This window comes from Gallinula chloropus, assembly GCF_964237585.1.
Source record: "Gallinula chloropus genome assembly, chromosome: 1".
NCBI classification, from domain to species: domain Eukaryota; kingdom Metazoa; phylum Chordata; class Aves; order Gruiformes; family Rallidae; genus Gallinula; species Gallinula chloropus.
In genome coordinates, this window is record NC_140085.1 from 85,570,599 (window position 1) to 85,584,014 (window position 13,416).

General features: G+C 39.7%; 1 protein-coding gene across 1 annotated transcript in view; it reads left to right on the forward strand.

The window, feature by feature from the left end:
• Positions 1-13,416, forward strand: part of KPNA1 (karyopherin subunit alpha 1) — a 56,152-nt gene that overhangs the window by 18,129 nt on the left and 24,607 nt on the right. The window contains exons 5-6 of the mRNA XM_084278161.1: positions 499-593; positions 4,524-4,655. Of these exons, the coding sequence (XP_084134287.1) occupies positions 499-593; positions 4,524-4,655 (227 nt within the window). The remainder of the gene's footprint in view (positions 1-498; positions 594-4,523; positions 4,656-13,416) is intronic.

Below are 13,416 nucleotides of genomic sequence, written 5' to 3' on the forward strand. Positions count from 1 at the left end.
AGGCAGTGTCTGTAGGGCTCAAGTATGCTGATGTACTGAAGCGGAGCTCTGCATGTGTGCATGCCGGAGTGACTTCACAGAACTGCTGCTGTGAAGTTGGTCTGCTTGAATTCATTAGTGTTTTGAATCACAGTACTTCATTACCTCAAAATTCAACCCAGAGTGTCTTATGGTGACGGGTAGGAATCCATTGTCTACCCATTGTAAAGGTAAAGCAGTATTATTTCCTCTCAGAAAAGAGGAGTTGATACGTCATTGGGTATAAGGATTTCTTTACTAAGAGGGTGGTGAGAAGTTATGGATATTCTCACTTTGGGCAATCTGGTCTAGTAGATGGTGTCCCTTCCCATTGCAAGTTGGTTGGAACTAGTTGATTGATCTTTTAGGTCCCTTTCAACCCAAACCTTTCTGTGGTTCTGTGATTATTTTGTTGCAGTGATTTGAGAATTTCTATACAAAGAAATGAATGTATCTAACTTTGCTTTTTATTTTAAATAGAACCAAATCCCCCAATAGATGAAGTCATAAGCAGACCAGGAGTGGTGGCCAGGTTTGTGGAGTTCCTCAAACGGAAAGAAAACTGTACATTACAGGTATATAAATATATCTATCTTACTATATTGTGAAAGCATTTTGTGATGCAAATTAGGTAGAAAAACCCCCAGTGACTTGCTTGTTTAGCTGTACATCCTCTTTTTCTTTACTACGATAAAAGCTATTTTACCTTCAGGGCTTTTGGCAAGACCTCTGATGGGGACAGGAGAGAGAGACCTGTGAGATGTATTGTTTGATGGCTAGGATGGGGTCTTCACACTAACTTTCTCATATAACAGAAACAAAGTTTGAAATGCAGACCTTGACAGATGAAAAGCTATTCAACTGAACTTCAGGGGGTTTTGTGCTAATTTGAAACAGTTTTAAGTCATTAGAGTTATGACTTAGTTTTTTGATTAAATTTTTAAAAAGTTAACAATTACAGTTCACAATGAGAAGCACAACACAAAAGACTCAGAACTGATGTGCTCTGCTTTAAAAAAACCTAAACTATGTCTGCTATGATGGGGCTTAATGTATCTTGGACTTGCTTCTTGGAGCTTTGTCTCATTTTCAGCTGTCCTTTTTTTCTAGCCAGAATTATTCTGGCCTGGTAGAAAGTGAAAGAAAATAAATTGTCTACTAAAAGATAAAACATGTTCACAGTTAACCATTAAATGCAATGTATAGGTTAGAACAAATGTTCTTTCTAAAGCATAAGGCAACAAGTATATTAATGCCATGTGAAATCCACATTTTGGTGAGCAGTGATAGGCAAAAAAAGGATACTTGTTTCTTGCATGTTAGGGAAAGGTGTCATTTGTAGGATTTAATTCTGCAGAATTCCAAGCCTCTGTTAACGACTTGAAAAGTCTGTGGACAGTAGCTAAGAGTATGAGATTTAAGCCAGTTCATTGGTTTGCAATGCCAGTGGGAAGTTTGTAACCAATCTGATACTAAAAAACCCCTGAATGCCTCTTATGTACAGGGTCTCTAGCATGGAGACCTAAGACAGGGAGATAAAGGAAAACAAGTTCCTAGTATTTGGGGGAGATATTTCAGTAGGATGGGAAAATAATTTATGCTCTATCCTTATCAAATGCAGATATATCTCTGGTTTAAAAACCTTCAAAATCAATTGTACACTGACTCAAATTCTTGTGACCTTACTGTTGTAACATGTATTCTATTGATTTTTATGTGGAAAGAGCAAAAATCAAAGTTGAAACTTCCAAGCTTGTCCTAAAGAGTTTGTAACAAAGCATTGCAAATATAACCCCAAATATGTTGTGCTTGATACTCCATTACAACTGGGTAGTTTTTCTTCCTCTTGCCAAATCTGTGTGCCTGCTTGGCAGTTCAGGGTCTGCAGACAGAACTTTTTTCTGTGATCACTTAGGAAGTACCTCTTGACCTCAGTTTAATATTTGTTTTCACTCTGTCAGTGTTTCCAAAATTGTTCCTTGGCATAAGCATAGATTTTGTGCTTCCCATTCTAGGTATTCTGAGCCCTAGTTTAGCTGCTGTAGAAGGGTTTTCAACTCATTCTGGAAACACTGAATTTTTTTGTGTGTGTGTGTGTGGAGTTTGACTTATTTGGTGTGTGGTGGTTTGTGTGTTGTGTGTGGGTGGTGTGTGGGTTGGTTTTGGGTTTTTTTTTTCCCCTGCTTGGCTATTTAAGCTACTCGTATGCTGGATTGAATGTGACAGTTTTTCTGTGCTGGTAAACTTGGAACTTTACATGACTTTATGCTCCATTTTTCTTTTGTGTTGTCAAAGGAATATCTAGTAAAAACTGGACTTCTTATATCAGTGTTAGGAAATTATTCTTCTGGAATTCCTCTGTTTGGTTTTTGTTCAAGCAATTTAAAGACTTAAAAAGCTCCCCTGTTCTCCATGGTCACTTAAACTGTGTGTGAACAAGGAAATTTGTCTCATGCAAAATCTTTCCGTGATGGGGACAGAAATCTTAAAAAAAACCCAAAAAACTAATACCAAACAGGTATCAATATCAACCCTTGGATGATGAGGTTTTCTTCCTGTTAATTAACTTTATTATAATTAAAGCATTTTTGTTTTCTGTCTTTTGCTGTTTGCATGTGGCTGTTCCTTAGTGTATACGTCCTGGAGCATCAGGTGCGCACAGTAAAGAGGAGGAAAAACTGTTACTCGGCTGATCTTTCCGTAACTCGTACTGTCTGAAATGCTGAGTGGCATAATCTGAGTCGCCCTGGTGGGAACACCTCAGTTTAACAGAGCTTTAGTTCCACAGAAGACAGGAAGATCTCATGATGAGCTCATAGTCAAAACTTACGTTATAAATAGTTGAACTGAAGTACAGGTTTAAGTAAGGAGAAGCACCTGCTGTTTGGTCTTAAATTTGATTAATCTGTAGGTACATAGTGTTTGTATTCCATTATAGGAAAGACTAGAGAGAGTGTGGGACTGAGTTGTGAATAGTCCAACCTCATGGCATCCATTAGGAAGCCAAAGGGCAAGCTCTAAAATATGAGTAAGAAATCCCAGTAGTCAAAAGATGATTAATAGCCTTGCTACACTGTATCACAGAACACTAGATCCTCACTTCAGAGAAAGTAAAATTACAGGAGAGCAAGTACATTTTATGCTGGTCTTAAGATCTGGCCTGAATGTTTTGCTTCTAGTTGATTAACAATGTGTCTTACAGTTTTGACATTATGTGTTTCTGCTTCATTGTAGCCTCCGTTCTTGGTGTGTTAAAATGATACATTTTGGAAGCATCACATCTTACCAGAAGATATTTTCTCCTTTAGTTGGTCAGGAGAGCAATATTAATTGCATTTTAAAAACTGAAGTTTTGATAATAATTAACACTTAAAAATTAAAAGGCTTACAAGCCTAGGCTTAATTGTTGAGTTCTTATTTCAGGCCCATTTCAGGATTCTGTGTGTCTCCTTAGCAGGAGTTGCTTTTATGATTAAATCCTAAACATAATTCCTTGCTACTCTTCAGAGATGGCTAGTGTATCAGGATGTCACTGGGATACTGCTGGATCAATATCAGTTTAATAAAATTCATTAGGAATGTCAAAATCAGTCATTTATAGCATACAACTTTCCATTTTTACTGTTCATTGATTTTTGCCTTTTCATTCAACTTTCAGTGGTCTAGATTCTGTATATATCAGATAGGATTTCAATTTGCTAGTGTAGCGCAATCATTTTTGACCTGAAAGGCATGTAGAGATCTACCGAAGTCAGGATTTCTAGAGTCTGTATTTTCTGAGGGCTGTACCAGGTAGTGTTAAAACTTGCATTCCAGTTTAAAAGTTAATACTTTTGCACTTTGATATTAAGAGAAGCGTAAATTGTAAAAACATTTAAAACACCTGAAGTGTTCGTTCAGGTTCTCAGTGAAGTCTTGAATAAAAGCATTATATGCTAAATAACCCTTGGCAGCAATACTGATTGCCAGAGTTGGAGAAAGTACTTTGCTGTAGCTGCAAGAGATTGTGATCACAAAGGCTTTTTTTTTTTTTTAAATATCCCCACCCCCCTGCCAATGACTTTTGTTAGCTTTATGTCCATCAAGTTTTGTCAAAAAGTGTACCTTCATGCATCTCATGCTTCTTTGGAAATATCATTGCTGATTCAGTAAATGTGGGTATCAGATACCTTGTAGGAAAACTAATTTTTTCTGTGTAACTTTTTAGCCAGAAAGGAAAGGCAGTAGAACAGACAAGGTTAATAACTTGTATAGCAAAAAAATACTTGAAAAGCCACAGAAAAGATGATCTTACTCTCATAAGGAACTTCTGCAAATTTTGCTGTCTGTAATTCTTAAACTGTATGATTCTGATTCTTCCTTTACAAATTGACTGTGTTAATTAGTAGTAGCATCATGCTTTCCCTACACCAATTCTGTCTATCTTTAAAAAAGACGTTTAGTTTTCATTTTTGATCTGGCATAGGAGTCTTCTAGTAAGCTTTCTTTTGTATTTGTTTTCCCAGTTTGAAGCTGCGTGGGTGCTGACAAATATCGCCTCGGGAAATTCCCTTCAGACCCGAATAGTGATCCAAGCAGGAGCCGTCCCCATCTTCATAGAGCTGCTTAGTTCAGAGTTTGAAGATGTACAGGAACAGGTAAAGATTAAGAATGGTGTTGGGTTTGTGTGGTGGCTTGGGGTGAGATTTTGGATTTCTGTTGTGGTGCTTTTTTTATTTTATGGGGTTTTTTTTAATGGGTTGTTGGGTTTTTTAGTGGGTTTTGGTGTGGGGTTTTTTTGTTATTGTTTTGGGTTTTTTTGTTTGTTTTTCTGTTTATTTTGTTTTAGGCCTCTCTGTTCCCCCTAAAGGAACAGGGCCTCTCTGTTCCCCCTAAAGGAACAGGGCTATCCTGTAAGAAAGCCTCTAGAGGAAGTGTACCTTCCTAGTATGTGGTAAGATGTCGGAGGAAGCACTGTGCTATTCCTTTCCTGGAAACAATGTATTTAGCCACAGCCAATGGAGAAATGCATTTTGATCTCTAATGGATTAGTACTTTTCTGTGTACTGAGGCATTCAGGAAGCTTTAGAGATAGAAAGTTCATGCTTGTTTCTCCCGAAGATTAAGCATGAGTGGAAATTATAGTTTGCTGTCTGCAGAGAAAATTAGTGTGTTCTCTACGTTCCTTACAGAGTAGATGAATCTTCTTAAAGGCCCAAAGGGATCAGCATAAAGCACAGACCAAACATTTGACTCGCTAATTTCTGCATGAGGTCCACAACTTGTGTTTAAACAAGGTTGTCTTTCTGACATATAAGCTTGCTTTGAAGATTTAGGATGATGAAATGTTAATCGTTAACAAATAGATTTTCAGTTAAGCCTAACTTAAAAAGTATGTACTTTTTCCATACAAAATTGACTAGCTTTGGGTCTAGGTGTTTGCTTTTGTGTCATTGTCTGCTCAGTAAGCTCTCTGCTTTCCTCTGTAACTTAAGCTTTTCTTGAGCAAACGAAATTAGTTTCTGAATTCTCATTATGAGGATATTTCTCTGGTGGTTGGGATGGGTTTATGTGACCCTTTTCTTTGTTTCAATATGTTTTTGTGGTAGTGAAATTGCAAGCACTGGGTATTCCAGCTATTCTGTTCCAGCAGTGCTGTTCGCAGAGTTAATACCTCATTTTCATTTCTATTTGATGCTTTGGTTTGTAAATATCTGAGATGTCTTTGTGGACTCTTCACCACAGAAGCTGTCTGTGAGCTCAGGTTAGGCTGATTATCCAGTATGATCCATTGTTCTTTTCAGAGTCACTGACATCCAGGGTTCAGTTCTCCATCCTGTAAGTGTGACCTCTACTCTCTGTTCCAAGATGTCTGACCTTGCATTTGGCTGTATTGAGATGCATGACTGGAGGAGTCCTGACTCATAAGCATTGGATTGCTTTGTGTAACTTGCCTTTCGTTCTTACAGCTGGCTCAGAGTGTACCACCTGCACTCAAGGTTGCCTAACATTTTCCACATAATTTTTTTTTCTTCCAGTTGCTTATAGCCTTTCAGTTCTTCCACTCTGCAGCTTTCCATTTTCAATGGCCTAATTCAGGTTAAAGAATTTTGGAAAAGGTTTAAAGACAAATTTAATTCAGGTGCTTGAAAAAATTTTATTAGAGGAAATTTTTTTTTTTGGTCCACATTTTTAGCTTTCTTTGAGTAAATGAGTCTCTCTGTGGAAGCTAGAAATGTGATAGGGACCTTGTCAAAAAGGCAGATAGATGCCTTATTCTGCCTGTGTGCAAATCTATCCTTAGCTCTGTGATGTTTTTAGAGTTTGGTTTTGGGGGGGGTGTGTGTTTGAAAATGTTTGCATTACTGTCACAATTTAGCCATAGCTTAGACAGAGCTGTTCCTGCAGTGTGATGGGTGCATTGAGTGTGGTAAAGGCTGCTCAGTTTTTTTGTTCCTGATGATCTTCTGTGTGAGAGCTGCATTGGCTTTTTTTGTTAGGTGGCTGTTTTTACCAACCCTGCTGATGTTAAGAGAGCAGGCAGGAAGAGGCATGAACCTGTCTTTGCTCTTGAAGCCTTCAGCCTCTGTGCAGCCTTCAGCCTTAAAATGTGTGAATTAACAGAAGAATTTAGGGGCCACAGTTAAGTAGTTCTTCGCCTTCTGCCTCCTAATGTACTGCTGGCGTGCGGGAGTTCAGATTGCAGGCAGGCAGAGTGGGCTGTAATGACCAGAAAATATTTTTCTGTGCAATTCAGGTGCTGAATTCATGATCCTCTTGTTTCTGGTAAGTCTCTAAATATCAGTTACAAATTGCTCTGCAGTAAGCCTTAGTAGAGAAGGAAAATAAACTACTGTGAAGTGTTCCCTACACCTTTTCATGGTGAGTTTCTATGCTGTAGGTCTAGAGTTGCAGCCCTGCTCACAGGTGACTTCAGGTTTAGTTCAGGCCAACATAAAAAATTCTGTTTTTTCCAGCAGCTTTGAAAAAACCCTTGACCATAATATTTACTAAACCAAAATTAAAAGCATTAAGCTCTTGTACTCCTGCATTACAGGACAGCATTAGTTCACAGTTGTGTAGCATTTTTCCAGGTAACTCTTTTCTCATGTAGTGTATGTATGGATTGTTGCTTGGGATACAAATCAGCATGTAGTAAAGGAGGCTTTTATTTGTCCCACTGTGGCCCTGTGTGTTAAGTTTGGAGCACATTGTAGTGAATGAAGGAGAGAAAAGGGAATAGATAAGCTCTAGGCAATTGCTGGTTTCTGAGATAGATCTACTACGTAGTATCTGGTGCTGGACAGTTTGCTTATATCAGTTTTCTGTGCATAGATACCAGTGTTGTGTGTTCTGAGTGCTCAGTGTGAAGTTGGCGTTTGGCTTTGTAGTTGAGGGCAGCTCAGGGCTTTTGCAAGTGATTTCTGTAGTTCGGTCTGTTTTGAGCAGATCTGGTTTCAGAAGTCCAGCCTGAGAAGCCGAGAAGATACTTGGCCTTAATTTTCTCCTCTGTAAAATGATGATTCTTACCTTCTCTCACAGTAGTACTGTGAAGATGATTAATTGCAAGCAGCTCTTGCTGCATGTCTTACAAATTACAAAATTACAGGGAAACGCAGAAAACTTAGCTATGTGTTCAGGGCAGATGGGCCAAAAGCTAGCCCTACACCCTATAGGAAGGGTGTAGGAAAGGATGAAGAGAAAAAGAAATATTTAATGTTTAGTAAGCTGTTCTTTGTGCTAAGTGGGTGTGGTAGGTTGGCCGAGGTGAAGGCCAAGTGCCTGACCAAAGCTGCTTTATCACTCCCCTTCCTCAGCTGGACAGGGGAGAGAAAACAAAGGGCTCGTGGATTAAACAACCTCAACTTAAAAGAAAATAATTTATCACCAATGAAATCAGAGTCAAGTAATGAGAAATAAAACCAAATCTTTAAACACCTTTCCCCCACCCCTCCCTTCTTCCTGAGTGTAACTTCCCTCCTGACTTTTCTACCTCCTCCCCAACAGGGGGACCAGGAATGTGGGTTGTGGTCAGTTTATCACATGTTTCTGCTGCTCCTTCCTCCTCATACTCTTCCCCTGCTCCAGTGTGGGGTCCCTTCCATGAGAGACTGTGCTTCACCAAGAACTTTACTGTGAGGCCCCTTCAGATACCTCCACCTGCTCTGGTGTAGTACCTCCATGGGCTTTGGGTGTCAGCTCCGCTGTTAGCCTCCATGGGCTGCAGGGGGACAGCCTGGCTCACCATGGTCTTCTCCGTGGGCTGCAGGGGAATTTCTGCTCTGCCTGGAGCACCGCCGCCTCCTCCTTCACTGACCTTGATGTCTGCAGGGTTGTTCCTCTCTCATATTCTCATTCTCTGGCTGCAGTTGCCCTGTTTGGTTGGGAGTTTTTTAGTTGGTTGGTTGTTTCCCCCCAATGCTTAATTATGTTGTCCTACAGGCACTACCACCATTGCTGCTGCACTTGCCCTTGGCCAGTGGCAGGTCCATCTTGGAGCCAATTGGTATTGGCTCTGTTGGAACTAGGAGAAGCTTCTAGCAGCTTCTTACAGAAGCTACCTCTGCAGCCCCACTGCATGCATGTGGCATGCAAACCCAGTACAGCGTGATAATAATTCCACAGAAGGAATTATGAGTGCTAATATAATTTTGAATATGTATCATAGCATAAACTTAAAATATTTGACTTATTGCTGTCCAGTGTTTTTTGTCTTATAGTAAATCAGTCTTACAGATGTACATTGTTGAATTTGTCTTTTATTTCAACATTCTCTTAGCAGTGGCTCAGGAACAGATAGCAGCTTAACGTATCTGATCGTGGTTTTCCCAACAGTTATTTTTCATATTTATAAGCTAATTTTAATCTTTGCATGTGCTAGTTTCTCAGTCTAATGTGATTCCAAATAAATGGTTTTATAGGAGTCTGTGTGAGACAATCTTTATTAAGCAACCGGCATTTTAATTACATTGTGTGGTGGTTTGGGGTTTTTTTCTTACAAGATCTGTTTCCTATTAAACTACACAGGCTGGCATTTCATTACACCACCGTCTTTTAACTCTTTGTTGTTTGCTTTGTGTATCAATCGCTCATATTCCCTGTGATCAGTGGTCAAACCATTTGGTATCCATTTTTCCCAGCAAAGCAACTGGGTTTATGACAGAAGTTAAATATCTATTATTTGTGGAAAATTTCTTTGGCCACATCTTCTGTTTCTTTCTGGTTTTGGTTTACTGTTTTGTAGATTTAATCAGTGGCCTGTGTCCTAGCCTTCTTCCACTTACCACAATTTTGTCTTCCAAAAGACATCTAGAAATTTAGAAAATAAATTATAACTGTATGTAAGGACTTCATCAATGGAGTTTAGAGATGCTTAAGTTTGGTCCAGCTTCAACAGTGTTCTGGTTACAGTCCTCTTTGGAGTGTCCTGGCTGAGGTATTTAAAACTCAGATGTCAACTTGTGTTTCCTTGATGAATGTTGAATTTCTGTCAAAAAACATGCAAAGCATTGCACTCCCTGCCTGAGATGCCTGAGGTTGTCTCACTGTGACAGATATGTGCCATTGTGCTGTGCTGGACAGCCAGTGGCAGAAGCATCCCCAGTTCCCTCTCCTTTGGGATCGTTTGTGTTTTCATCTAAAGCAACCAGTGTGTTTTTCCCTCCGTGTTTTTCTGTTTCTAGTGCTAATGCCATTCTTTCTGTAATGATGGTTTGTTAGGCAGAGGTGACCTGTGAGTCTGGTGTCCAAGTTCTGTTTAGCTTTTTATGTCAGCAGTCCTACTAACTAGGTCTTAGTAGTCAAAATCAGCAAAAACAGTTGAGGTGTTAGCAACCCAAACACAAGCAGCAGCTCATAATGAGATGTGAGTAAAGGAACTGTGATCACCCCAGCAGCAGAAAGAAAGGTGTTTTCTGTGTTGGGGAAGTCACCTGAAGGGCAAATTCCTGGGTCGTATCCCTCCTTATGTCCACTAATTCAATCATACTTGTATGCAAGCCCGTCTCCACCTCAGCATTAGATCCATCTCCCAATGAGTGGCCAAAAATAAAGTGTTGATTCTCACTTCATAGTATTTCTTTTACACCAAGAGACACAGACTCTGTGTGCTGTTGGTGTTTGGTTTAGCACTTGGGTTAAATATCCAAAGGCCTAATGAAGTAGTGGCTGAGAGCCTTCAGAAGACAGGGCAAAGTGAAGAGAAGGCACTGTATGGCTCAGCAGTACTCTAGAAAACTTGTACTTCGCTGTTACTGATTGAGTTGTTCAGCAGGCCAGAAAAAAAACATGAGTTTAATGATGAATAAAATAAACTGGACACCTGCAATAGTCACTACTGTTAGCAATAAATGAAAATTTACAGAGGTGTGTAAAAATAGATGCTGTAAATTGACAAGGCAGCATTTGTATTACAGTTTACATGCAACTTTTTAACCAACATCTTAGGTAGCAAAGTCAGACCCCAAATCTTAAAATTACAGATTCTTTCATCTTCAGGTCTGGATGTGGTTATTGGAAATGACTGAAATTGTAATTTTCTTAAAGTCCCTTTTTATGTTTGTTTAATAAACTTTGGAATTTACTGGAGTTAAATTACTTTTACCTCTGCAACTATCCAAAAAAGAAGATAAAAATATTTGGGATGTGTAAAATGAAGCTAAAATGATATGGCAAGCAAGCCATTTGCATCTTGAAGAGTGCACAAAAGAAGCAATGGAAATCATTGGACATTATTCAGAGAAACCTTGAAGAGACTTGTCATTGCTTACATGTCCTCTGTGGAAGCTATGATGAAGCTTTTTATAATTAACAGTGTCTGATGAAGAGAGTCCAGATGAGCTTGATTCATGTTCCTAGCTTATCTGAAGAGCTGAAGTAATTTCTTAAGGCAAGACTCCTTGTTGAATGAAACAGTGCATATTTTTCTAAAGACGTTTGAGTTTCTCTGCATCTTGTGTCCTGTCAGTCACTAGGATTTCTTGCAATATCTTCACTGACCAGGTCCTGTGATACCAGGCTACTCAACCAGACTTTTCTTGCCATTTAAAACAAAAATCAAGAGTGGGAAAGCAGTAGAGATGCTATTTGACACTTCTGGTCAGACTTTTTATGTGAGATTTGCTGTTGCAAAGCCAGTCTGTCATTCAGGGTCAGAATGGATTCCTGGATTAAGTGATTATCACCATTGTCAGCACTAAAAATAGATATTACTCTGTGGCAGAAGCACAGTCCACAAACAAGTGAATTACACCTTCCAGGCATGTTTTAATGTGTGTGAGGGTCTCCAGGAAAGGAGGCCGTGTCTTCATACAGTGTTACCTGCATGTTCAATAAATGGAAATTATTGTAAAGTCTCACTTTCCCCCCCCAAAAATTTTTTTTTTAAAAGATCCACAAGTTTAATTAGAAACAGATGAAATTTTTGATTCTTTCCTTAGGCTTATTGTGGCAGAAATATGAGCATTGCAGTGAGTAATGAGCATGGCTTCTTAGGGCTCCAGTACAAATGTCGTTTTGCAGGAGGTGGCATATGTTCTGTAGCCACCTTCACCTTGAGTCTGTGAGGCTGCCACATGTGAGGTTATACTTTTATTTCAGGCATGCTTGTTACAACAATTTAAAAATAATCAGGATGAGTGTGGAAAATATGTCTTCTTGATGAATATTAAATTTTAAGGGGACACCACAGAACAGGAATGGCTGTGCTGTTTCACAGGAAAGGTCAGTGTAGGTTGGTCCTCCCTCTGACTGGCTGATGACAAAAGACTGGAAAACAGTAGGAATCCTTCTCCAGAACAGTCTCCAACAACTTGCAGTTTAGAGACTTCTGGTCTATTGATTGATCTGTTCGTGGTGTTACTGGTAGTACTGGTACAGGGGAGGAGATTTTTTTTTTTTGTCTGGCACACTGGCACCTCTATCTACATTTTGTATGTACATTTTGTCATCCAGTTTTAACTGTACTAATGTTGCAGGTACTTGCTGGTGATTTTGGACTGCGAGAGTGGAGAAGATTATTTTTTTAGAGGCTATTTTCTAAACTAGGATCTCTTGCCACCTTTAAAAAACATTGCAGTAAAAATCTGTAGCAAATGAGTCGACAGCCTATTGCTAAGGATTAAATAAGCTTATTTCAAATTATCTGAGAATTTTCTGTAGGTAACTGATTCTGTCAATTTTTTCATAGGAGTAATTTATTTCAAGTAGACATACAAAGAGAAACACATGTTTATTTTGCTTGGGGAACTTAGATGTGTTCAGTTGGAGAAACAGTTATGTTCTGTTAAATGTTTTACGGAAAATAAATACATGATCTTCAATGGAGGAGAAGTTTTGGGACAGCATTCAGCTGCTGTTCATGATGCATAGGATTGCTTTTGTCCTCTGTGCAGCATTGAAGGTATTTCTAGTGTTGTGTAGACATTTTATGGGTCTTAGCAATTTGAGCTGATCTATTTGATCTGACAGTTAGCCCTCTGCTAACTTAAAAGAAAAAGTGAGTTTCTTGCACTCTTTTGTGTGGCAAAATAGTCTGTAAATCACATGGAATTAATAGAAGTAATTTAATACTTCTGTGTTGGGTTGACCCTGGCTGGAGGCCAGGTTCCCACCAAAGCTGCTCTATCACTCCCCTCAGCTGGACAGGGGGAGAAAAAAATACAAAAGGTTCATAGGTTGAGATAAGGACAGGGATGACACTGGTTATTGTCATGGACAAAACAGACTAAAAAAATTAATTTAAAATATTACCAATTAAATCAGAATTGGAGAATGAGAAATAAAAACTAAATCTTTAAATCTGTTCCCTCTGCTACTCCTTCCTTCTTGTTGGGTGTAATTTCTCTACCTCCTTGACCTGCCAGTAGTGGGGGGAGTGTGTGTGCAGAGTGGGAGCGTGTGGGGGTGTGGCGGTCAGTTCATCACACTTTGTCTCTGCTGCTGCTTCTTCCTCAGGGGGAGGACTCCTTATATTGTTCCCCAGCTCCAGCGTGGGGTCCCTCCCATGGGAGACAGTGCTCCAACAACAACTACTTTACCATGAGTCCTTCCTGTGGGCTGCGGTTCTAGTGTGTCCCCCTCACACAGGGTGCAGTCCTTCAGGAAGAGACTGCCCCAACGTTGTGGCCCATACAAGGTCACAAGTCCTGCCAGCAAACGTGCTGTAGCAAGGTTCCTCTCATGGGGTTACAGGTCCTGGCAGGAGCCTGCGCCAGTGTAAGCTCACAGCCTCCTTCAGGTACCTCCACAGGTTGTGGTAGAGTTCCTCTGCAGGCTGCAAGTGGATGTCTGCTCCACTGTTAACCTCCATGAACTGATGTGTAATCTCTGCTCTGGTATCTGGAGCACCTCCTCCTTCACCGACCTTGGTGTTTGAAGGGTTGTTCCTCTCTCACGTATTCTCACTCATATCTCTGTTTG